Source organism: Melitaea cinxia, chromosome 30 (assembly GCF_905220565.1).
Source record: "Melitaea cinxia chromosome 30, ilMelCinx1.1, whole genome shotgun sequence".
Taxonomy (NCBI): domain Eukaryota; kingdom Metazoa; phylum Arthropoda; class Insecta; order Lepidoptera; family Nymphalidae; genus Melitaea; species Melitaea cinxia.
In genome coordinates this window covers 5,482,899-5,510,865 of record NC_059423.1, presented here as the reverse complement: position 1 = coordinate 5,510,865, position 27,967 = coordinate 5,482,899, and the positions used below count along the sequence as shown (strand labels likewise).

At 39.3% G+C, this 27,967-nt stretch overlaps 1 protein-coding gene across 1 annotated transcript; it reads left to right on the top strand.

The window, feature by feature from the left end:
• Positions 1-394: 394 nt before the first annotated feature.
• Positions 395-27,967, top strand: LOC123668116 (fatty acyl-CoA reductase wat-like). Its single transcript, XM_045601909.1, has 10 exons — positions 395-531; positions 6,919-7,012; positions 7,332-7,454; positions 16,934-17,088; positions 17,560-17,676; positions 17,973-18,082; positions 20,978-21,039; positions 22,141-22,357; positions 23,708-23,888; positions 27,674-27,967. The coding sequence occupies exons 1-10, from the start codon at positions 395-397 to the stop codon at positions 27,918-27,920; spliced, it is 1,443 nt and encodes a 480-aa protein (XP_045457865.1). The 3' UTR covers positions 27,921-27,967.

Here is a 27,967-nt window from a genome sequence, read left to right as displayed (position 1 = left end):
GTAGATCCCGTCGTACACCTCACTGATGGCGAAAGCAACGTCTTTTGGGTTTCGATGCGTGCAGGACAGCTCGCATGAGATACCTACTGTCAGGTAAGGTCTGCTGTACCGCATCTCGAACAGGTTTTCCCTGTCGATGTACGGCAGCTGTAATACTAACTTTATAGCATAGATATTATTGTGAAATGACTATCGTAATGTAAATTTGCAATAACCAGTGTTTCAATCCGGTTTCACGGCGGGTAAAAACCATGCAGCCCATCTGATGGTAAATGGTTACCGTAGCCTATAGACACCTCACCACCAGAAGTATTGCAAGCGAGACGCCGACCCCACATAGCATTGTTCCTATTTTGTTTCATAGATGGCGCTAGCTGGGAAGACTCACGTCAAGATGGCCGAAACAGTAAAAGGTGGCGTCAAAGATGACCTGTCTGAACCTCAGATTAGCAAAATATTCGTCGGAGCGACGGTCTTCTTGACTGGTGGGACTGGTTTCTTGGGGAAACTCCTTATCGATAAATTGCTAAGGTAAGCTTATAACTACTGTAAATAAAGTGAGGTTGGGCACAGCAGGAAATTGCCTACTCAAATATAGAGCAGCCCGACTTGGCAAGTACCTCGATCTTACAGAAGACCACAGCTAAATACTGCTTTCAAGCAGTGTTGAGTTCCTGTTGATGAGTAAGGTGACCAGAGCTCCTGGGGGGAATCGGGGACAAGGTTGGCAACGCGCCCGGTGGTAAATAAGGGATTTACAATCGAATAGGTATAAAGCAGAGTTGTCGTTTGTCCCTACTCGAAACTATAACCTCCAATGTCGTCTATACAAATAAATAAAATTGAAGTGTCTGATTGTAATATTAAAATAACGGCTTTTTAATAAACGTATTTGCATATGGATGTTTACACGGTACATATACCAAAATAATATTTTCTTACAATTTTTGTCTGTCTTTTTTTTTTTTTTTTTTAAATATATAGACTAGCGCTTGACTGCGATCTCACCTGAAGTCAAGTGAAGATGCAGCCTAAGGTGGTGCGCGCTTGCCTAGAAGATGCCTATTCACTCTTGATTTAAAGATACCCAAGTTATAGTTCGTTGGAAAAACGGAAGCCGGAAGGGCATTCCAAATTTTTGCGGTGCGTATTAAGAACGAGGAAGCAAATCGTTTAGTGCGAGATCGTGGGATTTCAACCACATAGCGGTGCAGATTCATGCGATGCCTTGCGGTTCGGTGGTAGAAAGGTGATGGTGGAACCAAATTGTATAGTTCTAGAGCACACTCTCCGAAATACAACCTGTAAAATACCGACAAACAGGCAACCTTGCGCCGATGTTCGAGACTTTGAAGTCTAGAGCGAACCAGCGATTTGTCACCGATGAGTCTTCTGGCGCGTCGATCCACAGAATCCAAAGCAGCGAGCTGGTACTTGGCAGAGCCATCCCATAAGTGGCTGCAGTACTCCATACACGATCGAACTTGTGCTTGGTAGAGAGTAAGAAGCTGTTCCGGTGTGAAGTACTGCCTGACTTTATTGAGGATACCAAGTTTCTTACCAGCAATTTTTGCCTTGGATTCTATGCATTGTCCGAAGTTCATATTAGACGAAATATTTATGCCTAGAAGATCAATACTATCGGTGATCGGTACAGATACACCCCGGAAAGTCGGAGCCAATGGGAATGGACTCCGTTTAGCGGTGAAAAGACACGCTTGCGTTTTGGAAGCATTAAATTTGACTAGGTTGGCGTCACCCCAATCGGATACCTCTTTCAAAGCCAAATTCATGCGTTCAACCAGAGCCTCTCTATGCTCATGAATTTCAGCCCGACCAGCTCGGGGACCGGACACGTATCTCTCCGTAACAGTGCTGTCATCCGCGTATCCAAAGATACCGGGCCTGAGGAGGTCATTTATGTGAAGCAAGAAGAGGGTTGCAGAGAGAACTGATCCCTGAGGGACACCGGCATTAACCGCCATCAAGTCAGACGAGGAGCCATCTAAGACCACCCGGAATGATCGTCCACTCAGGAAGTCTGATATCCAGTCACACAAGCCCGGGGGTATTCCGTAAGCTGAAAGCTTGCTCAATAGGCTCTCATGCCAGACCCGGTCAAATGCCTTCGATACATCAAGTGAGACAGCTAGCGCTTCTCCGTGCTTGTCCAAGGCTTCGCCCCAGATGTGCGAGGCGTACACTAAAAGATCCCCCGTGGACCTGTTACGGCGGAAACCGTATTGCTGGTCCGACAGGAGGTCATTCAACTCAAGGTATGCTAGGAGCTTTTCATTCAGTATACGCTCCAAACTTTTACACAGTATGGAGGTGATCGCGATAGGTCTATAGTTAGCCGGGTCGGCACGACTACCTTTTTTAGGTACAGGTTGTACGTTGGCAATCTTCCATGCTTTAGGAACTTGAGCGGATTTTAGAGAGAGGCGGTACAAGCGCGTGAGAATAGGAGACAACTCAGGAGCACAGTGTTTAAGTACTCTTGCTGGTATCCCGTCAGGACCACTAGCCTTGTTCACGTCCAAGTTACGGAGTACTCTCAAAACCTCAGTTTGGCGAATGCGTAGTTCTGACATAACAGAGTCGCAAGGTGGATGTCTGGGCGGTGAGGCACTACCTGCATCAAGAAGCGAATTTTCTGCAAACAGATTCGCTAAAAGGTTAGCCTTGTCTGTCGCAGTAAAGGCCAGCGATCCATCTGGTTTAAGCAGAGGAGGCAGCGAGGGACGGCAGAAGCTCATTTCAACCGACTTAGAGAGTGACCAAAATGCTCTACTACCGCGCGGATGGGAAGCTAGTTGGGCTCCGATGCGTTTAATACGGTTGAAACGAGCTTTTTTAAGAACCCTTTTGTAGGACTTGGCAGCCGAGTTGAACGCTCTCTTCCTCGTAGTTATGTCCGGAGATTTAAGGGTACGGGCTTCAGCCCACGCTGCAAACGCTGAGTCCTTACGGGCTGCAGCTTCGGCACATTCTGCATTATACCACCTAGGGATCTTGCCATCTAGTGATACATCAGCAAATGGAATGAAGTACTCCATCCCCTGACGTATCACTTCCGATATTTCTTGTTCGCAACTCGACGGATCACTGGAAGAGAAGCAAGTCCGCCGCCAAGGGTAGGATGCAAAAAAGTGTCGCATCTCATCCCAATCTGCCGACTTATATCGCCACACACGTCTGGTTCCGGTAGGACCTGTATGTAGAGGGTGAAAGTTAGATACTGACTTTACCACACAGTGATCAGATGTGCCCAGGGGAGCTGCAACTGATACCGAGGACCGGTCTGGGTCAGTTGTCAACAGAAGGTCCAAACAATTAGGTGTATGGTCGTCAACGTCGGGTACTCGTGTTGCTTCTTGGACTAGCTGGGTAAGATCTAGCGACAGAGCAAATTTGAGCGCCTCTCTCCCGGCGTGGTCGGTATTCTGGTATGGGAACAGCCAGTCCTGGTGGTGAGCGTTAAAATCCCCCAGAAATACCATTTGGGCAGCTGGATACCGACGTTGGACCACGTCAGCCGTCTCACTGAGATAGTCGAACATCCGAGTCGTCTCCCGATCACCACTGTGCGACCGATAGGTACAGGCATACACAATCTGCTCCATGCCCGTATCCAATAAACACCACATGATGGAAAGGTTAGGTATCTCTAAGTTACGAAGACGCCGGCAGCAAACATCATCACGAGCAAACATACAGACTCCAGCGTGAGATTTAAAATTATGTTCGAGCGAATACCCAGGGTACTGCAGGTACGTTACATCTGCTGGGCTACCAATTTGCGTCTCCGTAAGAAAAAGTAAATGCGGCCTCTCAGTCTCCAGGTGGTGGTGGACTGCAACGAGATTTGAGTGCAATCCTCGTATGTTGGTGAGGTGCACTTTGAGAGAGAGGAGGTGCAGCCGCTGTTTAACCTTACTTTTTTTCTTGTTCTTCATTGTGGTCAAGGGGTGAATAGGAGGGGAAATGGTAGTTGTACGAGGCGCTGCGTCTATAGACTCCACGATTTTTGCAGAAACCACACTAAAGAAGACTCGACTGGAGACTGCGGGGACGCCCGAACCCCCCAGGAAATCGCCATCGGGTCCTCTCACCGGTCGCCAACCGGCACGATGGAAGCCATCCCTGGATTTTTCGCTAGGTGGCGGGGCAGCCTTTCATAGGTGGCGAACCTACTAGTTGGGCCCCCTACTGCCTGCGGTCGGCCAGCGGTGCACCGTGCTTCGGATCCCGCTACCCTCCAGGTCGAGACGTCCGGCGCAGTGACTACGCAGATCAGGATCCTGTCACTAGACGCAGCGCAACTGTACATACCCATACCCCTATGACTGGCTATTACGAGCATCGTTCCGGAACGCGAGGCGCCTCACGGCACGATAAGTCGTGTCGCAAGACGCGTCACTTGGCGGCGCGTCTTTGCTCGATGGGTGGTCACACTAGCCACGGCCGAAGCCTACCACCTATGTCTGTCTGTCTGTTTGTTCCGGCTAATCTCTGAAACGGCTGGAGCGTTTTTCACGGGACTTTCACTTGCAGATAGCTGATATAAGGAGTAATAATAAGGAGTAACTTAGGCTAATTTTACTTTAGTACTTTATTTATTTTATACATCTGCGAATTAAATAATAACTTTTTTCTTAAATTCTACTCGGACGAAGACACACACTAGCAGTAGTACAGCTAGTTTTACAAATAAAATTGAATTGCAAATAGTTCTGCACATTGTTATAATTAAAAATGATGTCAACGGTTTTATTGAAACACAATACCAATTTACGTCATTAAAAAAAAATTAATGGATTTACAAAAGTTTAAAGGTATTGCGAGAAAATAAAAATAAGTTACACAGACTAGCTGTGTCCTGCGGTTTCAATCGCATTATGTTTGAGTGAAAAAATTGCCTATAACCGTCCTCGGCAAATCGGCTATTTAACACAAAAATATTTTATTCAATTCGCATAAGCAGTCCCTGAAGTTAACGAGTTTAAACTAACAACCCTTTTCGCTTTATATATCAGTATAGATGTGTATGTTTGAGGGTTTTGACCATAGTTACCACGTTATTCGCGTAATAACTACTAAGCGTCTCTTTTCTGGAAATTTCTGGGTATTATAGTATTCGCATGTATAATAAAATCCCACAAACAATTTTGGAATTGTCTCAACATATGTTTCCCACAAACAATTTTGGAATGGTAGGGCACAGCAGTAATTTCCTGCTCAAAATATGGAGCAGCCCGACTGGGGTAGTACCTCGACCTTACAGAAGATCACAGCAAAATAATACTGTTCTCAAGCAGTATTGTGTTCCTGTTGGTAAGTAAGGTGACCAGAGCTCCTGGGGGGGATTGGGGATTGGGTCGGCAACGCGCTTGCGATGCTTCTGGTGTTGCAGGCGTCTATAAGCTACGGTAATCGCTTACCATCAGGTGAGCCGTACGCTTGTTTGCCGACCTAGTGACATAAAAAAAAGAAAAAAAAAACATAAATTTAAAGTTTTTAAAAAATAATAATAGATAAAGCTTATTATTCGGTGGAGGATTAAATAGTTGATAAAGTTGTCTTGACTTAGTGACGCTGTATTTTGTGCAACATGTTACTAATTTTGTACTAAAACACAGTTTATATATTATTTTTCAAAAGAGTAACTGCGGAGTTTCTTGCCGATTCTTCTCTGCAGAATCTACATTCCGAATCGGTGGTAGCTTCACTATTACAAAAATAATAATTTATTTTTAAAGTTTTAATTTGTAAAATGACAATTCGAAAGTGCTTTTGGAGCCTATTTGAATAAAGCTGTTTTTTAATTTTGATTTTGACGCTGGGCAGGCGGGTTGATGACCGCAAGTCTGGCTTTGTCACACCGAAGACGCTACTCTTTTCAGTCTGTGTGTTTAAAAAGCCAGCTGTAGGATGGTTATCCCATCACCGGTCGGCTTCAATAGTTCCGAGGTAGTAGTGGACTTTGTTATCCCTTAGTCGCCTCTTACGACACCCACGGGAAGAGAGGGGGTGGCTATATTCTAGACTATCGTAGCTACACAGCACACTGTACTTCGAATATTCTGTAATCTTGAAATAAGGAGCCAAGACTCTGACGATGAGAGTTATTTCCGAAGATTAGCCCGGACTTATTATTTATAATCTGAGTGTGGTCTCCCCAACGTGCCTCGGAGAGCACGTTAAACCGTCGGTCCCGGTTGTTATCATGTACACTTGATAGCGATCGTTACTCATAGTAGGGAAAATATCCGCCAACCCGCATTGGAACAGCGTGGTGGATTAAGCTCTGATCCTTCTCCTACATGGGGAAAGAGGCCTATGCCCAGCAGTGGGATATTACAGGCTGAAGCGTATTATTTATAAACAAAGACAGACGAACAGACAAAAATTTAACATCATTTATTTTAGTCTCCGGTTGAGTCGATAGTAAGTTATAGTTTATTTAGTTATGGCAGAACGTACAAAAGGCTCTAAGATAAAATATATAAATTAGAATTACGAATTTTAAAAGAAATTGTCCCAATTAACATTAAAAAGAAAGTCAAAAATAATTATCACAAATAATTTGAATATTGTAAAATAATACATAATATAGAGATATACCCCCTTAGGGGTCGAGTTTCGTTAAATCCTCTTAGCGGATGTCTACGTCCTATAAGGAGCCTACCTGCCAAATTTCAAGTTTCTAGGTGTTATAGTTTCGGAGATTTCGTGATGAGTGACCTTTCGCTTTTATATATATTATAGAATATAGATAGATATAGATATAAAAGAATATACAGGATACCCTCCAGCGTCCCCGCGCCAGAGGGTATCCATGATGATTTTTTTAAAGGGTATTTGTAGGTCATTTCAGTTAAGTTCGATTACGTTATTACTGAATTTTATTTTCAGATGCTGTCCAGATATCAAGAAGATATATCTTTTAACAAGAGCAAAGAAGAATAAAAGCATATTGAAGAGACTGCAAGAACAATTTGATGATGCCGTAAGTAAGCTTAATTGAAAACTATTTGTACAAAAACCTTTAAATCGCAATTTTTATTTTATTTTAGATGGATGAAATATTTACCACAGCTAAATAATACTGCCCTCAAGTAGTGCTGTGTCCCTGTGGTGAGTGAGGTGGCAGAGCTCCTGGAGAGGATCGGGAGTAAGGTCGACAACGCGTTTGCTAGGCTTCTGGTGTTTCAGGCGTCTATAGGCTACGCTATACGGTAACCGCTTACCATCAGGTGGTCCGTACGATTATTTGCAAACCCAGTCGTATTTATATATTTTTTAATATTTAGCAATTCCGTTAACAGGTATTCGATACTCTTCGTAAAGAAGTGCCGGATTTCATCGAAAAGATAGGAGTAATTGAAGGCGATATGGTAGAACTGAATCTTGGAATAAGCGAGGAAGACAGGACGAAACTAATCAATGAGGTAAAGTACTCGTGTATTGTGCCTAATTAATATTAACGTAATGAAGATGTTTTAATTTTTTTATGGATAAATTATAAAAATTGGAGTAAAACTACTAACTAAACTTACTACGTAAAAGTGTTTGTTTGTATGTATGCAAGAAGTAATAAATAAATAAATAAATAAAATAAAACAAAGACGCGAAAGAATCGATAAAATAGCTCAAGAAATGAAAAAGTTGTGGGACCTTAAAGTTGCGCTTACAAAAAAAATATGTTACACGCGGCGCTCCAGCGTCTGACGTCATTCGACCTAGACGACGCAGCACGTATTCGCCGAGTACGTCCGAATGTATTGTTGTGTAGTTGCTTACGCCGTTCGAGTAATAAATATATTACTGATGGCAGAACTTTAAAAAATGCCTACAAATATTGTATTGTTCATATGTGTAAAAGCACAACAGATAAAACTCCCAATATTTTTTTAAAGTAAAATTCTTTTGTTTTTTTTTTATTATATATCTCTACCGGTCTACCCATGGTGGCGAGAGATGATGTTACCGCGGGACTCATAAGCGCAAGAGTGATAAAGTGAAAAAAAAAAAACTGAGCAAAAGGTTAAATATAATAAAAAAGTTATTTACTTATTTTGCAATATATACATTCAAAATTAGTGATACAAAAGACATATATAATAATAATAATATAAGAATAATTGTGTTTGGTCACAAACGAAAAAAAACCTACTTCAATTTCATCGACGAGTAATACAACGTAGGTCGACGAAAAAAGCGTCAACTAAAAACGCGTTATTAGATATAACTCGAAAAGTAGTTGTTAGATCTCAAATAAATTTAAATGGGACCAATTGACACACCAACTTTCGATTAAAAAAAAATTGTCGAAATCGGTCCACCCGGTCTAAAGTTCTGATGTAACATGCATAAAAAAAACACAGTCGAATTGAGAACCTCCTCCTTTTTTGGAAGTCGGTTAAAAAATAAATAAAACCTAAACTTGCAATTGAAGAGAGTTAATTATAAAAGCGACAGCCGAAGGTTGCAAAAAAAAGCAAAGATTTATTTAAAATTAAATTTATTACTACTAAATTATAATTAATTAATTACACGTGACAGTTGTTCAATGTTAGAAACAAGAGTGACTTAAAATTAAAGATCGCTCAGTCGGAGCATCGGGTTGTTTTGGTTTCTTCGTGTTGGGTCGCCACACACGGTGCCCAGGTGCGATGCTCAGGTGCGATGCCACGGTGGGAAAGTTTTGTAACAACCTCCGGCTACCGATGCGAGACGTGGGAATGTTTCGAAGAAAACTCCGGTCAGCAAATCCCGACATAGAGCGTTTCGTAACACCTCCCCCCGTAGTTCAGTGACTATTGAAAACCTTCGGTTGAGATGGTCGCTGAGATGGTTCTAGGATCCACTTTTACTACTCGTTGGTCTACGGATCTTAGGTCCGACATCGCATATGCTGCATCAGGAACATTACCCTTACTTCTTTTGGAATTACTTCTGGTATTGACATTTCGTATTCGTAGTCGTCGGCTTGCTACGACGGCGAAGAGTGCTACGATACTCAATAGTAGTATTATGTAGACTGGAATCGTAGTATGATATAGTGATGGGTCAATGGCTTGTTCCAGATGAATTGGAGTCTGTGTGGAGATCTTCGTGTGGATTGCATGAAGATTTTTCAGATCAACGGAGTTTAAGATGAAACGTGGGTATTCTTGATTCTTCGGCTCTTTATACTGAGGCATTTCCATGATCTTCACAGGATGTCCTTCGATGTGCTCGTTAGTGTTAGCTATAGTAAATTCTGGTGTTCTTAGATAACAGTTAAATGGGATGGTAGCTAAGTAACTTCCTTGTAGCGTCCTGTACAATTCTTGGCCGCAGGTTATTTTGACTTTGGTTGGCTTCGGGAAACATAGTGTATAGTGTTTGTCGTCTAGTTGTTCAAGGGCTTCTTTCTTCAATGATACTGAAGTTGGATTGCAGAATTCGTGCAGTTGCTGTTTGTTGATCAGATGCTGGATACAGTCGGGATCACTTTTGATTTTATACTTTGATTGTGCTTCACAGAGAAACCATGAGTTTACCTTCGGGCATTCAGCCTCCATGTACATATAATCTGTTCCAGAAGTTGCTATGTAAGGTAAGGGTGATACAAGGACTTTATTATTTTTATTAGGGATAATAGCTAATTTGTATAGATCAAAATTGGATGGGTAGGTAATCGGCACCTTAATAACTATAATTATCTGATTATCTGCGTAAAAATAACCTAATTTAATTATATCATAGAAATCTCTAAAATCTACGTTAATGACCTCATCTTTAGGATACAAGGCCTTCAACTTACTTAATATACTTTTTACTTCTCTAACATTCAATACGGAATGTGGCGTACCCGATGTACGAATAAAAGCTAATATATTTTCTAACCTATATAATTCTTGAGATAAATCATCGACGTTATCTCCTAAAATAATAAGATGTTGCGCCAAATGAGCGTATTTAATTGAGTTGTTGTCCCTATTCGTATATTTAGTCATAATGTCCTTAAGAACCAAATTTATTTTCTCTTGATTTTTCGCTAAATTATCAATTGCCTTGGAACTATGAAGGATCCAATCCTTATCAAGTGTTATATGGTTATTGATTTCAGATTCTAATTTTTGTTCGTTATTTTGTAGTACTTTAATTGCATTATTATATTTAATAGCGTCAGTATAATCGAGATTGCCGGAAATCGATTTAATTACAGATCCGAGTCCATCGATGAGACCTCTTTTATTACGATTTGGCTTAAAGCTTAATAATTGCTCGTATATCTCATTTAATTTAGTGTGTAAATGATCAATATGTGGATCATATAAAGATTGCGTTATATTATTTAATTGAGGCCTAATTTCAAGTAATTGAATTTTAACTAACTTAATTTGTATGGAAATATTATTCAGATCAATATTGTTTAAGAAGGAGTGATAATGAGCTACGATTTTCGTGGATCCTAATCTAAAAGGAAGGATTCCAGGTCCGTCGTCCAAGGAGTCAATCGTTATGTCTTGTCCTTTGGTCAGTTGAAGCAGGATCGGTAGAAATAGTGTCCTGTAACAATTTCGAGTCTTTAGGACTTCTTTTCAGGCGAGATTTAGCGACGGCGCCACGTTTCTTTTTAGTAAAAATATGGATGGGAAGGTCGGCAAGAACAGTGTCCTGAGTATAGCGTGGTGCCAGTTTTTGTCGGTTAGCTAATGGGTTTCGAATAAAAACTTGTTGGTCGGGGTGATACTCTTTTTCAGGCTCGCGGTCTTTTTTTCTATTCTCAGTTAATTCGGTCCTATTATGTAAGGCTGTTTCATTAATTATTTCGTATACATTAGTCATTCGTTTTCTATGTTCTAACAAGTATTGTTGTAGGAGGTGTTCTGTCAAGTCGATGTCTAGTGGGTCACGTGGGTCAAAATGTCCTGTTACTAAGTCTATAGGTCTACATTTAGTGAAGCTGTGAATGGAGCTATTGTATGCAAGTATTGCGTAGGGCATTAGATTTATAATCGGTTCATTAGTTTTCTCAATTTTCAGAATCCTAAGATGCTCCAGAATGGTTGAGTGTAATCTTTCTACTATTCCATTATCATTCGGAGTGTGAGCAAGAATTTTGTGATGCTGGATTTTATGGAGACGTGTGAATTCGGAAAATAGCTGGTTTGAGAATTCTGGACCTTGATCCGTAACTATTGTTAAGGGGACGCCATGATGGGTACAAAACTTAAGTAACGACTGAACTACACTTAAGGCTGTGCTATCTCTAAGATAGTACGCTTGAGCATATTTCGAAAAAGCATCAACTAGAGAAAGGTATTTTTCATTTTGAACAGTAAAGAGATCGAGATGAAGTATCTCGAATGGTTTACTAGGAGGGGGTACTATGGAAAATCTTTGCTTAATAGGGTGACGATCGTATTTTGCACATCCGCAGACATTGCATTCATTAATATATTTTGTAATATGTTCTTTCATCTTAGGCCAGTAGAACTTGGACGATAGAGCTAAGAAACATTCATTAATGCCACGATGGTTAGTTTTACCTTCGTGATATTTTTGTATGATTTCTTGTTGGTTTAAATAATCTTTGATATTTTCTAATTCAACTTTAGTTAATACTAATTTCATAGCGGAGCTTTTGAATTTACTTTGAATGATAGGAATTATTTTATACATAGCTAAAGGAGGATGAATGATCAAACCAGTCTGGACTTTCGGGTTTACATATTCCTTAATGGCATTGACAACATCTTCCTCAAGGTTTGACTCTGATAGTTGAATAGTCGTTTTTGTGTGTGTCTCAAAAGGTTTTGTCACCGTCGGTCGCTTTTTAATGTCTCCTACTAAAATAAAACATATCTGTCTATTAAATTTATTCAGTGGGTCGTCTGAGATGGGGATCTCGAGTATTGGGTTTTCATTACTAGTGTGGGCTGTTGCTGTACTAGATCCACTTAATGATGGTGGTCTCTCGGAAGGATTAACCATAATAGAACTGGTATCTTCGTTGTTAATTTCGATACGGGATAAAGCATCGGCGTTAACGTTATACTTGCCTTGCTTATAAACTGTAGTGAAATTATATTCGCTTAATTTTAGCCTCCAACGCGTTAATCTAGAATTTGGTTCTTTTAAATTCATAACCCATTGCAATGGCTTATGATCTGTAACTATCTTAAATTTTCTTCCGAATAAGTAAGGCCGAAAATATTTCGTAGCCCATACTATTGCTAAAAGTTCTTTCTCAATGGTACTGTAGTTAATTTCACTAGAGTTTAAGGTACGTGACGCGTAGGCGATTGGCTTATCACTGCCTATAGTGCCCTGGGAAAGTACAGCACCAATCGCAAAATTCGAGGCATCTGTAGTCAGTATGAAGTCTTTGTCAAAGTCGGGGTATTGCAATATAGGGTCATTTGTCAAGAGTTTTTTACAAGTCTCGAAACAGTCTACATAATTTATATCATTAGGTGTTATCTTTGAGCCTTTCTTTAAGCATTGAGTCATAGGCTTTGTTATTTTGGCGAAATCAGGAATAAATTTTCTATAATAGCCTAATAATCCTAGAAATCGTTTTATTTCAGTGGCTGTTTTTGGCAAGGGAAACTTTTTGATAGCCGCGATCTTGTCAGGGTTTGGTTTAATTCCATCTTTACTGATTATATGGCCTAAATATGCAGTTTCTAGTTTTAAAAATTCCGACTTATCTAATTGAATCTTGAAGTTAGATTCTCGTAACCTTTTAAAAACCTTTTCCAAATTCACCATATGCTCTTGCAATGAAACGCTAAATACTATGATATCGTCAAGATAAACAAGACATATTACGTTTTGGAGATCTCTAAGGACATTATCCATAACTCGTTGGAATGTGGACGGAGAATTTTTAAGTCCCATAGGCATTCTTAAAAATTCAAAATGCCCATGTTCTACGTTAAATGCCGTTTTCGGAATGTCGTCAGGGTTCATCTCGACTTGGTAAAAGCCGCTAGCAAGATCTAAAGTGGTAAAGTAATGACAGTTACCAAGCTTATCAAGGACATCGGATATATTAGGAATAGGGTATTTATCGTCAATGGTTTTTTCGTTGATTTTTCTAAAGTCTACGACTATGCGCCATTTAGTTTTTCCCGACGCATCGGCCTTCTTAGGAACCACCCAGATAGGTGAGCTCCAAGCTGATTGTGACGGTCGTATTATACCCTGATCTAGCATCTTAGTTATTTGATCTTGTACCTCTTGTCTATGAATGAATGGATATCGATAAGATTTAGTGTAAACCGGAACCTCATCGGTTGTACGTATACTATGTTTAATTTTGTTAGTGAAAGTCAAGGGTTCACCCTCGATATAGAAAACATCTGCATAACGAGCGCAAAGGGACTCTAAATTTACGCGTTCTTCAGGATTTAAATGGTCGGTACGAAGGCGAGATAAAACTTCCGATACGCGATCGCGTGATTGTTCGGTGCGCGTGCACTTGATATTAAATATTTCCGCACTGACGGGCTTGTCCATTGAAAAAATTACGTCATGTTTAGTCGGGTTACTAACTTCTACAAAGCAACGATTATTAGTAACCGTGGTTACACAATAATTAATATGACAATTAGAAATAATTTGCTCCGGAATATACGCATCACCATCTTGAAAATTTACCGGTATTCTAATTAGCTTAGACGAGTTTGCGGGTATTATTTCCTCGTATAGATTACAATTACGTGAGTCGTACATGAGTAACGGAATTTTAGACTGTCTTGTAACGAGCATTTTATTTTTTAAATCAATACTAGATTCTAATTTCTCTAATAAATCATAACCAATTAATCCGTCAAAATAATCATGGAATTTATAAATGAATAAAGTAATATCGTTGCTTTCGTTAAATTCCGTAAAACAAGGTACAGTTATTGAATAATCATTTCGCGTAGTGGCATGAATATTAGTTACTTCGAAAGGATCGTAGTTGCACGGTAAATGAGAAAAATACTTTTCTACGGCTAGCGGACTAATAAAAGACTGGTTGGCACCGGTATCGATAAGAAATTTAAGGGGTGGATTAGCTATTTGAATGTAGGGTAATTGACGTTGCGTATGTAGATTAATTTCTATTTTGGTTTTTCTGATTTTGTAATAATCTGAAAATCCTCATTATTGTTTGTAGCGTTTTCGTCATTAGGTTCGTCTTGCGGGGGTAGCTCTTCGGGGTAGCAAGGATAGTAAGAACTGTCGGTAAATTCAGGTTGATCATAAAAGTCTGGTTCGTATTGATAATAGTCGTAGCAGTCATAGTAAGGTTGGTATTGTTCAGCCTGATCGTAAAATTCATTGAAATTTACCTCGCGAGACTTAAAATAGTTAGATGGGGGTGGATTTCCGTTTCTAGTCCAGTTGTAAGGTGTCTGTGAGGGGAACGGCTTAGATACGTAGTGGCTAACGCCACTCATAGGAGTAGCCTTGGTGTTCGCGTTATTATAGTTATACCCTGGATTTTTAGGTGGTAATCTAAATACGTTACTTTGTGGTCTATAGTTAGGCGGGGGTGCAGCGAAAATTTGTTGAGTGCGCGTAGGACCACTGAAATGAGGCGGTTGGGGCTTCCAACTCGGCATTGGCCTCGGTGGCTGTTGTACGTTAAAAGTTCGAGAGGGTCCAGCGGGGGTATTAAATTGCCTTGACGGACCGGGCATACTAAAAGGCTTTGAAGGATTAAAACCGAAAGTGCGCGGGGGTGCTATAGGCATTTGCGGTAGAAAGCTATTAGAAAATTTTGGTTGATGATTAAATGAAGACGTAGACTGCAACTTTCTCTCAGGAAGGTGATCGTTGCGCTGCTGTAAATACAACGTATTCATCTCGTCGTTGACGTATTCAAGGGCATCTTCGATAGTTTCAGGTCGCATACATCTTATACGAGCTCCTAGAGGGTCGCGGAGACCGCGAAGGTACGATCTAAGGGTTAACTTTTTATACAAGGTTCGTTTTGCTTCAATAGTAGTATGTATGGTTTCGTATAAGCTAACGTAAGTCATTATAACACTAAAAAGACTTTGGCATTGTTCGTAAAATTCTTGAGGTGTTGCTGAACCTTGTGTAAGAAGTGACAGGTCGTTATAAAGCGAAGCCTCATCGCGCTGGTCTGCAAAATTATTCACAAGAGCACTTCGTATTCCTGACCAGTTTACCGGAACTCCATTGGAGTTTATTGTACGGGCCGCGGGGCCTATTATTTTATTTAAAATACCGTTAATTATAGCTATATTACCGAGCTCGTATCCGGGTTCAGCTTTCATATACTGCGCTACTATTGCATCGCAAAGATTAATAAATCGCGTAAGCACGGCGGAATTCCCGTCGAAGTCGGGAATGAGTCTGAGAACCTCATAGATTTGTTCTACGTGGGTGTCGGACACTCTAGCACTGTGAATATTTTCGGGTGTTTGCGACTCCATGATCGTATCTAAACCTCTATGCAAATCTAATACTAAAAACCTATTCGTATTTTTTAACCTAGGTGACCGAGATTGCCGTGAATGGAAAATCTTGGTAAGTAATTGTGGAAACACTAGGAATAAGAAAGGAGAGCAACTCTAGTAAGATCTAGGTACTCACATATGCATCTTTGGTTTCTTTGCGTAGATCGATTTCTTGATCTCCTCCGGACTGCAGCTTCCGTAGATTCTGGACCGCCGTTAGAACGTGATCGATTCACTGACTCTACTTTACAGCGATCCTACCGACTGCGCCAATTATAAAAGCGACAGCCGAAGGTTGCAAAAAAAAGCAAAGATTTATTTAAAATTAAATTTATTACTACTAAATTATAATTAATTAATTACACGTGACAGTTGTTCAATGTTAGAAACAAGAGTGACTTAAAATTAAAGATCGCTCAGTCGGAGCATCGGGTTGTTTTGGTTTCTTCGTGTTGGGTCGCCACACACGGTGCCCAGGTGCGATGCTCAGGTGCGATGCCACGGTGGGAAAGTTTTGTAACAACCTCCGGCTACCGATGCGAGACGTGGGAATGTTTCGAAGAAAACTCCGGTCAGCAAATCCCGACATAGAGCGTTTCGTAACAAGTTCAGATTTTTTTCTAAATATTTTGGCATACTCACAATACAGTCCAAGCAAAAGATTATTTAAAAAAATTAAAAGTTTCCGTTACTCGCTAAGCAAAGTAGCCCATTAGCACTTGACCTATATAAAAGATGCGTCTGCTCAATCCTACTAATATTATAAACTTCTAAACTTTGTGGGGATGGTTGGATGCTTAATAAGTACTTTCATGCAAAAATATTGATCTGACTATAATAAAACTTTGTACGACACACATAATCAAAAATGTTATCTCTATTTCTATAGAAGTCCTCTTAATATTGTAAATACGAGTGCTTATGAGAATGGATGGATGACGCCGCGTTGGGGCAACGGTTACAGTCATGGATTGTACCTGTTGCGCTGGCGGTTGCGGGTTCGATCCCCGCACATGACAAACATTTGTATTGGCCATACAGGTGTTTGCCGTAGTCTGGGTGTTTATGCAGTCCTTGTGGGTCTCCCCACCGTGCGTCGGAAAGCACGTTAAGCCGTCGGTTACTCATAGTAGGGAATATATCCACCAACCCACATTGGAGCAGCGTGGTGGATTAAGCTCTGATCCTTATCCTACATGGGGAAGGAAGCCTATACCCAGTAGTGGGATATTACAGGCTAAAGCGAATGAGGATGGATGGACTTGGTACTTTTTCACGCAAAAATTACTTAACCAACTGGAATGAAACTTGGTATGATAGCTAGCGATCAAGAATTATTCATAAGCTATTTCTTATCCCTTACTTCTCACGAGATCCGTAGGCGCAGCTAGTAGTAGGATAAAGTTAACTCCAGTTCAATTCTCATTAAAAAACATATCGTAAATGAATCACAGGTAAATTTTATATTCCACGGCGCAGCGACTGTGAGATTCGACGAAAGCTTAAAAACAGCAGTCAAGATCAACGTGCGCGGAGCGCGAGAAATATTGAATCTTGCACGAGCTTGCAAGAAATTGCGCGCACACGTTCACATATCAACCGCTTACAGGTAAATTTTACAACAGTATCATGAGTGTATTTTACCCAGTAAGATTTATCGGTGTCTGTAAGGTCCTGTTACAGTAGGTGTCTTACATTTGGTAATACAAGTTGGAAGTTGTAAGTAAGATGAGGCGACGCACAAACCGATTTAGTGCTGCTTAAAGCTTATTAAATGTACTAAACACAAGGAGCATCCACTTGAGTTAAACAATTGTTCCTGCGATCGTAAATAATTTTGTTTGTTAAAAATAGATTTAGGTCATTTCAGAGTCGTATGGGGAAAGTTTTAGGGAAATTCTGAGTTATATACCCACTTTAACACTCTTCTATCAACACATAGTAAAAACGTAAAATATTAAGCTTTAAAGTCTTCTTCCTACTAATAGCAACAAGATCAACAAACCGAATAATCTTAACAGTCAGTTACGTTATTTAGTTGGTAGACATTAGGTATTTATTATCATTCTTATAATTCCAGTAACTGCACTAGAAAAGATATTGACGAGGTATTCTACGAAAGTCTTATACCGGGAGAGAAGCTGATTGACATTGCTGAATACATGGATGAGAAATTATTAAACGCCATAACTCCAGGGTAAGACATTTTCAATTTACTAGATTGGATATGGATAGCTGGGCAGGCGAGTTGGTGACCGCAGGGCTGACTGTGTCGCACCGAAGACGCTGCTGCCCATCTTCGGCCTATGTATTTCAAAGCCAGCAGTTGGATGGTTATTTCGCCATCGGTAGGCTTTATAAGTTCCAAGGTGGTAGTGAAACTGTGTTATCCCTTAGTCGCCTCTTATGACACCCACGGGAAGAGAGGGGATGGCTATATTCTTGAATTGATTGATACAGAAGTTATTGCTAACAAATAAAACTTGATTACAGATTACTGGGTGACTATCCAAACACTTACGTGTATACAAAGGCGGCAGCTGAAGACATAGTCCGAACATATTCAAAGGGTCTTCCGGTCGCTTTGTTTAGACCGTCTATAGGTAATAACTTTATACTTGTATAGATTAGTTAGCAGTACTAGTTATTTAAAATTAAGATGTTATACCTAGTTAATAGAAAAAAAAGCATGTTGTGCAATATATATATATATATATATATATATATATATATATATATATATATATATATATATATATATTCGATATATATAGCTTGTCTATGTATATAAAAATGAATGTTTGTATGTATGACCTGTATATATTCGTAAACTATGCATTTGATCATGTCATGATCTTCAGCAGTGTTGTGCATGAACCAACAAAGGTTTCTGAGTCGGTACGACCAAAAAAATAAAAACAAAATAAAAACGTAGCAACGTGCGCAGGGTACAGCTAGTTTTTTTTTTTTTTTTTTTTTTTGTTTATAAAATTGAAGAATATAATTATTTTCAAACACATTATATATTTTTATATTTCAACAATTTCTTTAATAAGGAGTTAGTACCTGGGTAACCGAGCTTAGCTCGGTATTTTTTATTAAATCCTGTTTTTTGGAAATTATATTGAAATACGAATTACATATTTATAAAATATGATCACTATTTTTTTTACCGACAGTAATAAAAAATATTAATAAATATAAAAATCAATTAAAAAATAATAATGATAAAATATGAATAATACTTTTCGATTTTACCGACATAATAATAAAAAATAAGAACTGGCTATTTAAATGAGAAATTGCAAATGCAATTAGAAAAAAAACAAAAAATAATAATTGATCTGGTAATTTGAGAATTTGAACCGTTATCTTTGCGGTCGATCGCGACCGGCCGATTTACCACCTGAGTTATTACAACTTTATCGACAATAGCGAAATTTACCGTCGTATTCTAACGATATTTTAGCCATTTTTTCATTGTCTAAAAACTAGAATAAAACGACATTTTCTAAAGATGAATTTTAGCTAGATTTACTTATCTTCCCCGAAATCCCCTGCAAACTTTTCATGAAAATCGTTGGAGCCGTTTCCGAGATTCAGATTATATCTAATATATAAAATTCTCGTGTCGCGGTGTTTGTAGTTAAACTCCTCCGAAACGGCTTGACCGATTCTCATGGAATTTTGTGTGCATATTGGGTAGGTCTGAGAATCGAACAACATCTATTTTTCATCCCCCTAAATGTTAAGGGTAGTCCACCCCAAATATTTTTTTTTAATTTTTAGACAATTTATTTTTTATTTTATTATGATTTTGCGTTCAAAAATACATACAGCCCTAAATTTTCATCCTTCTACCACCAACCCCTATTTTTAAATAGCGTTTCGCGGCAAGACAACGTTTGCCGAGTCAGCTAATTATATGATAAAAATGTAATTTACAACAAGCAATATATTGAAAAGAAGAGTAATTGTATTACACTGCTGGGAATTTTTTTATGTTGTAGTTTTCCCGGTCCATATGATTATTAAGTGAATGACTACAAAATTGTTTACTTTATGTTTAAATAAGAAAAAATAATATGAAATAAATATTTAGTGTAAAAAGTTAATCTATTTTACATATAATAAAATGGTAGAAAGTCAAAACTGTACAATGAATATTTTTTTAAAAGAATACTTGGGGTGTGATCTACAATCGATACCGAAGCCAAAAATATAGTTTTTAGAATTTTTGTCTGTTTGTCTGTATGTATGTCCGGGATAAACTCAAAAAGTACTGCATGGATTTACTTCAAATTTGGCACGAATATTATTGAGAAGTCGGGTCAACATAACGTTTGCCCAGTCAGCTAGTATATATATATAATATATATACAAGAATTGCTCGTTTAATAGTATAAGATAATACATTTCGTGGCGTGGCACTTTTCAGAGACCACTGTAGTTTGTACATCCGTCATCTAAACTAAATGAATTACGTTTTTGTATAGTATTTTCTAGTCCTTGAGAGAAGGATTTTTTAAAATATTTATTTATGAAAAAAATTTTCGATCGAACGTGTCTGAATTTCAGTGAAAAAACATACCAAAATATTCCTAACATTAAAAAAATTACGCATCGAAAAAATAAAGGACTGCTTTGACTGCTGACAAAGAAAACGTATACAAATTTAAAAAAAAAATCAATTCACTAGGTTTTGAGATATCGCGGCCACCGATTTGATAAAGCTGTTTCGAGAGAAACGCGTTTAATATTTGAAGTTGAACGTACAAAGATAAAATTTATTACCTATAAATTGATTCATCAAATCTCGACCTATACAACAAAATTGCAGACTTCTGCTTGTCACGATATTACATTCATTATTTCACATTCATCACATTTGCGGTAATCACCCTCTTTGCCTGTAAATGTAGGCAGTCGTCCGGTAACTCGTACACATGTTTTTGTACTTTTTTTTAGTAATGCAACATCCGCGTGCTCTTAGTATGTGACAGTGAACTTTTTTGTAGGTGATGCATTTTAGCTTATCCTTGCATGCGTTTTATAATATACTAGCTGACCCGTCGAACTTCGTATCGCCTAACAGTCGATTCTTTAATTTTATTATTTTTTTTTTTTAGAATTTTTCTCTCCGTAAGAACCATCCTCGTACTTCAAGGAATATTTTAAAAAAAGAATTAGCGAAATCGGTCCAACCGTTCTCGAGTTTTGCGCTTAGCAACACATTCAGCGACTCATTTTTATATTATAGATTTTGCACTCCTGAGACTGCATATAAAAACAAGGATATATCTGACCCTGATAGCTTTTATTATAGGTTGGTATACAAGTATATTAATATATACGATCAACTTCTTTATGAATCTAGTATACCTGACACCTATAACACCGGTAGCATCGCAAGTGCGTTGCCGAACTTACTACTGACTCTTCCTAGGGCCTAGTTTCAGGCGTTCATTTATCATTCATTATACATTGTTTTCTTACAGTTGTATCAACCAGTAAAGAGCCCGTACCTGGATGGACAGATAACGTAAACGGACCAACTAGCGTAAGTAAAATAATATATTCACTTTTAAGTTAAATTTTTAAAAGGTTGATACTTTAGTTTAGTTGTTACATTATGATAATTGTATTTGCTCGCAAAACGAAAAAAGAAACCAACTTCAATTGCAAATTATCACCTAGTACTTTGTCACAACGCCATCTATCGGAATCCGGTAAAACTACTTCGGAGACTGTCGAAGGATTATGTTACATGGACACTATGGACACATCTACTATAACGCAGGAGCTGTATTATTACGGCAGTAGCAGTTTACTCATCTATACAAATAAATAAAATTGGAGTGTCTGTTTTTAATATCAAAATAACCGCTTTTTACTAAATGCATATGGATGTATACACGGTATATATACCAAAATGACATTTTTTTATAATTTTTGTCTGTCTGTCTGTTTGTTCCGGCTAATCTCTGAAACGACTGGGCCGATTCTGACGGCACTTTCACGGACAGATAGCTGATATAGTAAGAAATAATTTAGGCTACTTTTATTTTAGGAATTTGTTTATTTTATAACTCTAAGAACTAAACAATAAATATTTTGTTAAATCCCACGCGGACGAAGTCGCGGGCACAGCTAGTTATAAGTATCATTTTTGATTTATCGCTGATAATAAGTGGGCTGATATAGGTATTTACTTGACAAATTTTTTCGTTGACCTACGTTGTGTTATACCTCATAACTCTTTACTGGGTGTATCGATTTTTATGATTCTTTTTATATTCAAAAGCTAATGCTTGCCTTGTGGTTCAAAATTTATTGAGATCTCATGATAACTTTTTGAGTAATTTTTTATAACGCGTTTTTACGTGACTATTGTTTCAATTGGACGACGTAACTATCGTATTGATTAATGGACCATGTAACTAAAATAGTTTTTTTTTTTTCGTTTGCAAGCGAATACAATTATAAATTTACAATTTTATTTAAAAATTAACGTATTGCCTTTAAACACTTATGATTATCTTCCAGTTACTGCTATGTAGCATTAATTTCACCTAATTTTAATAGATTGTTATAAAACTGTGTAATAAAGTAAACAAAAACAACAATAGGAACTAATTTACAAAATCATTTTATTGTCTAGTTGATTGTTGGCGTGGCTGTTCGTCTTCTCCGTGTTCTGAACTACAACCCAAAGACAGTAAGTGATATGGTCCCAGGTGACTTCGTAGTGAACAGCTGCCTTGCTGTCTCTTGGAAGACCGCCAAGACCTATCTTGGTAATCACAAAGAAGCTCCAATGGATCTACTGCCAGTTGTGTATAACTGTGTATCATCTGTAGAAAAACCCATCACATATGGTAAGATATCAGATTGCACTAAACTGAATCAGGTAACAGGTGAGAACCCCACGTTGGACGGGATCCTACGGGTACGCCGGGTGGGGCAAGAAGCGCTAATGCGGAGGTGGGGGGAGGACCTGGCGGAGCAGCCGTATGGCACACGCGTAACGGCTGCCTTGCGCCCGGTCCTTGAGCGGTGGATGCGCCGTAAGCGCAAACCCCTCACCTTCCGTCTGACGCAAGTTCTCACCGGACACGGCTGCTTTGGTGAATACTTGTGTCGGACGGCCCAAAGGGAGCCGACGACTGGATGTCACGATTGTGGCGCGGCGGTGGACTCGGCCCAGCACACCCTCGAGGTGTGCCCGAGATGGGCGGCGCTGGCGGATGACGTCGCGATCTGACGACAATCCTCGGAGGGGACTTGTCACTGCCGAGCGTTATCACCGCGATGCTCGGCGACGACAAGTCCTGGAAGGCGATAGTCTCCTTCTGCGAGACAGTAATGTCCCAGAAGGAGAACGACGAGCGGATGAGAGAGGGGGCCGCCGACGAGGTCTCCGTCCGCAGGCGACGAACGGGGGTGCGTAGGAGGCGCTACTTAATGCGCTTCCAGTAACACCCTTGTGTCCGTGTCGGGCCGGGATAGGAACCCGGTCCTGCTAGACATGGTGTCGTCGGGATTGTTCAGAGGTGAGCCGGACAGTCCCCATGGAGGAGAAGTCTGGCCTTTTCGCCGAGGCCAGCCGGTCGCTGGAGGGATCCTGTTGTCTGCAGATCCGGGACCCTTCAATTAAAGCGGCTGAAGGCTCCCGCAGGGGTTTTGGTCGGTAGTGAACCCCCAAGTGCTGAAGCCGACATACGGTCTAAAAATGCCAACCTGGGCATCCGGGATATCACCCGTAAATGGGTTACCCTGCGATTTCAAAAAAAAGGTAACATCCCACAGCTTAATCCACCACGCTGTTGCACTAAGGATGTAGGCAGTTTCTCTACCGTGAGTAACAATCGCTATTGGGATTTCTGATAACAACCGGGACAGAAAAATTTACCTTCTTCGAAGTTTGGATGTGAAGACCAGAAAAAGAAATACAATCATAAACCAAAACCAAATATTTGTAGAAATACATAATACGCCTTAAACGTCTGTATGACCTGTAGTCCTATACGAATGTTTGTTGCGAGCGCGGATCTAACCCGCAACCGCAAGCGCAGCGCTGTGACTGCTGCGCCAACGGGTCGTCAAATAGAATTTGGGATACATATTTATCTCGGAAGTTAAATATGTTACACCTACATATGTGTGAAAGGAAATACTATGTACTATTTTTGTCCTTTATAAAACTTACATTATACTACTTATTACAGAGTTATTCATCAAATACACCGGAGCGTACGACTTAGAAGTTCCGTCGACCAAACCTATATATCCTTATCTCTTCATCCTTACGCCGTCTGCATTTTTCTACCGCTTGTTGAACTTAGTTCTACACTGGATCCCGGCTTACATAGTCGATGCGTTTCTAGTGATGATCGGAAGGAAACCTATGTAAGTACTAGCAGTTGCCTGCAGCTTCACTCTCGTTGAAATTGATATTTACAAAGAGTGGCTAAAGTTAGCATAATCATTATAATTATTACAAAAATTTAGGAACTCTTTATCAACGATATTTATGGTAACCATTCCTTTTTTTTTCGTGGGGAAAATCCATTACTATTATTGGATACCTTCCGGCGCGTCGGTGCCAGAGGGTTATGTCAGACTTCTACTTACTAAAAACGCTACCACGTGTGAGCAGTCGTCCGCCTGGGTGGGGCGAGTTGGGATCGCGACAGCATTCGCCACTTCTTTTAATATATCGCACCTTCGGTGGAACAAGGGCGTATCTTACAAAAAATCGTAAAATGAGTTAAATATGCAGAAATGCCCAAAAAACACTCTAGTATCTAGTGGGACAAAGACTCCCATTAGATTCACTTTAAAAGTCGCTACATGGCAATAGTGTCTTTGTCATTTTGGATCGAATTGGTGGGCGTTTTGGCGCGACATCGTCTCATTGGTCAGTTGCGCCGTTGCCCCCGCGCGCAATGTTTTTATCTTGGAGCGCCAAAGCCGCGAAGGTAAATATGCCTTTGATATTTGATATTCCTGGAGAGACAAAGTCATATTTAGCACACTTATGCCTTTTTCGTGAGCAAATGCTTGGAAAGACAAAGCCATTGCAACATTTGTGACTTTGTACTTCCTACATTTTTATTATTTTATAGTGTTATGAACAAATGTGGTGTTGTTATTCCACAATACATGTTTTATAAAATAGGCATAAAAACAATTCATACTTTCTCATACCAAATTCCTTTCTAACTCTGAGTAGTTGATTACACTGTGACAAATATTTTTTTTTTTAATTTTAAAATGGTGTTGCTTTTTAAATTCTGAAGCTTTATTCTAAGTTATACAGTTAAATTTTCAGGGAAAAATGGGATCCCGAAGTCGAAAAGTTTTGATGATGTTAAATGATGACAAAGACATTCAGAATATCGAAAAAATGCATGTGCCTCAAATTGATAGCATCCAAGCCACCTTCATTGAAGACCACTAGAATAGAAAAATCATCATCATCATCATCATATCAGCTCATGGACGCCCACTGCTGAGCATAAGCCTCCCCTAATACTTTCGACGACGATCGGTCCTGCGTTGGTTCTTTTTTTTGCAGCGGGTCTTGAAGAACTTAGACCCCACCGCACGGGCAATTTCCACCAGCCCGTCGTTGAGCTCGTCCATGTTTACGCAGTCGGCCAAGCGACAGGCCAAAGCGATTTTGGAGTTCGAGTTGAAAGCTCTCGGGGTTTTGAATCTGAGCAGGCGCAGGTCGGAGCGCAGACCCTATCAGCCGACCCCTCTCAAACTTGACATCGATATTCAATGTGCCTCGGACAAGTCGGTGATCACTTCCTGTTTTCACAGCATTGATCACTGAGACATCACTAAATATGTGCTTGTTCGTCGACATGATAAAGTCTATCTCGTTCCTGACGGTGCCGTTGGGACTCAACCAGGTCCATTTGCACCGTTCCGGCTTCCTGAAGAAGGAGTTCATTATAAAGAGTCCCTCCTTCTCCATGAAGTCAGTCAGTAGCCAGTCCCGGAAGTTCCGTTGCTCGTATCCAAATTGCTCCACTCACAACTCATCACCGCATCGTCTGCTTAGCTTCGCATTGAAGTCCCCCATCACAGCAGTGTAGTGGCATGTAGAGCTATGTATGGCTGTAGAGATTTCCTCATATAATACATAGCTTCCACTTCGTCATATGGATGTGTCCAGGTCGGTGCGTAAACCTGTATGACCTTTAGCAAATACCACTTGGATATTCTGAGTATAAGGTACGCCACCCTGCTCGACACTCTCCTGACGACGTCGATGTTGTTGACGAGAGCCTTGCGGACGAGGAACCTGGCACCACCCTGGGACTGTTGGTCGCCCTCCCGATAGTACAGCAGGTTGCCAGACTTGAGACATCGAGTCCTCTCCCTCTCTTCGGACTTCAGATAAGCCTATAATATCCCAGCTCAACCTGCTGAGAGCTTCTTTCAACTCAATGAGCTTCGCGTCGGTCCGCAGCTATGAAGATTGTTTGTAGTTTTATGTTTGTTAGTTTTGATTTGTTCAAGTGGAGTTAGTAAGTGAGTTTGATTTGTAAGAGTAAAGTAAAAACGGACTGATTACTATGGACAAAGATTTTATAACGTTAATATTGACGCTAATTTTAAAGGCAAATTCCAAAGAGTTTCGCTAGAGTTTTTTAAGATTTTTCAACAGAAGTTCCTAAAAAAGATGTTTAATTATAAAATAAAACATTTTCTGCAACAAATAAACTAGTTTCTATTTTTCAAAATCTTTAAAACACGAACGATAAATATGGTCATAATTACAAAACGATTTAAATGTTGGTGGAACAAAGGCATAAATGTACACCTTATTTTGAAAAAAATATTAATAGCAATTAACAAAAAATATTTGGCACTTGCAAAGTACATGGCCATATTCACAAATAAATAGGTCGTATTTCATGCAAAGAACAAACACTTTGAAGCAGTACAAAGACGAATAATACGACTCGGAATGTAAAAAAAAACTTTAAAATGGCTCTCCTGTAAAATTACAAAAAGTGGAGTTGAGCCCTTGTTCCACCGAAGGTGCGATATGTGTCGGCCCGAGACACGTTCTTGGATGTTAAAAACGTTAGAATTTGTGAAAAGAATTTTTGTTAGAGTAAAGATAATTAAAATAAAGAAACTCCTACAGAATCTCTTTAGTTAAATTATGCCACGCCTAGGTGGCTGTCATTAAAGTTCACATTAAGTGGTGAGTAAGGTGACCAGAGCTCCTGGGGGGATTGGGGATTGGGTCGGCAACGCGCTTGCGATGCTTCTGGTGTTGCAGGTGTCTATAAGCTACGGTAATCTCTTACCATCAGCTGAGCCGTACGCTTGTTTGCCGACCTAGTGACATAAAAAAAAAAGATAAAACGATGTCAGAAGGAATGTTAGTTTTGGGGGTCGGGGTAACGTTAAAGTTATTGATAAAAGTGTTGTAAAATTAAAGTTATTGTTTTGTATAATAGTTTTAGTATTTAACGAATTATCACGACGTATAGCACGAACATGATTATATTGAAGATAGTGACGTCATACTACTGACGTCATTTTATTAAGAAGCCTAGTCAGAGATCTAATCTAATAATAATTTTCTTCGTTATATTTAATTACTTGCCACCTCTGTCTGTCCATATTTTTTACATGATAAGTAATCACCAACTTATAATATACCAAAACCTTCTCTGAAACACCCTGCATCCTATGGTATAAGTACTACTCCGATCAGTTTAGTAGTTTTCGCAGTATAACCGAGCAAAAAATACCGGCTCTCCATTTATTAGTATTGACAATAGATATATATATATATACAAGGACAAAGCTGTATAAAAGAAAAATATTTACGAAAAAAAAATATGTGGTGATATTAAATTATATAAATATAAATGATTCACCGAAATGTATGTACGCGCAGTAATGCAGGACGGTTAATGTCAAGATTTGTTTGTATGAAAGAAAATTAAAAAAAAGATCTCATTATATTTGGGAAAAAATAATGTGGTGGTACGAAGTGCCCTGGATCAGCTAGAATGATTATAAAACAAATTTTATAAAACATAACGATTTTTTAACAATTGGCAGCTTACAAGATCGTGTACCGTCTGTTACTTCAGCTAATAAATAATTAAAATTATATATATGTCAAGTATTAACAATGTTTATTTTTGTTTCAGGTTAGTCAAAGCCTATACGAAAATAGCAAAATTTTTTGCCTTAACCAACTATTTCGGACTTCGAGAATGGAAATTCAGTAACGACAATACTCAGAATCTTTTCAAGGAACTCAGCGACGTCGACAAACGTACTTTTAACTTTGACGTGAGCTCGTTGGATTGGAAGGAATACTTTAAAATTTACGTCAAAGGATTGAGGCAGTATATTTTAACGGATTCTCTCAAGACAAAATACCTCAAGATATGAGGAAACACTTCAGATTAAAAATACTACATTATATCGTTTTCACTGTG

What these genes read in the sequence shown, in the direction of transcription:
- LOC123668116 (XM_045601909.1), top strand. Translation starts at nt 395, where the DNA reads ATGGCCGAAACAGTAAAAGGTGGCGTCAAAGATGACCTGTCTGAACCT. An exon ending in AAGAACAATTTGATGATGCC is followed by an intron (nt 7,013 to 7,331) that starts GTAAGTAAGCTT and finishes TTCCGTTAACAG; the next exon opens with GTATTCGATACTCTTCGTAA. An exon ending in CACATATCAACCGCTTACAG is followed by an intron (nt 17,089 to 17,559) that starts GTAAATTTTACA and finishes TTATAATTCCAG; the next exon opens with TAACTGCACTAGAAAAGATA.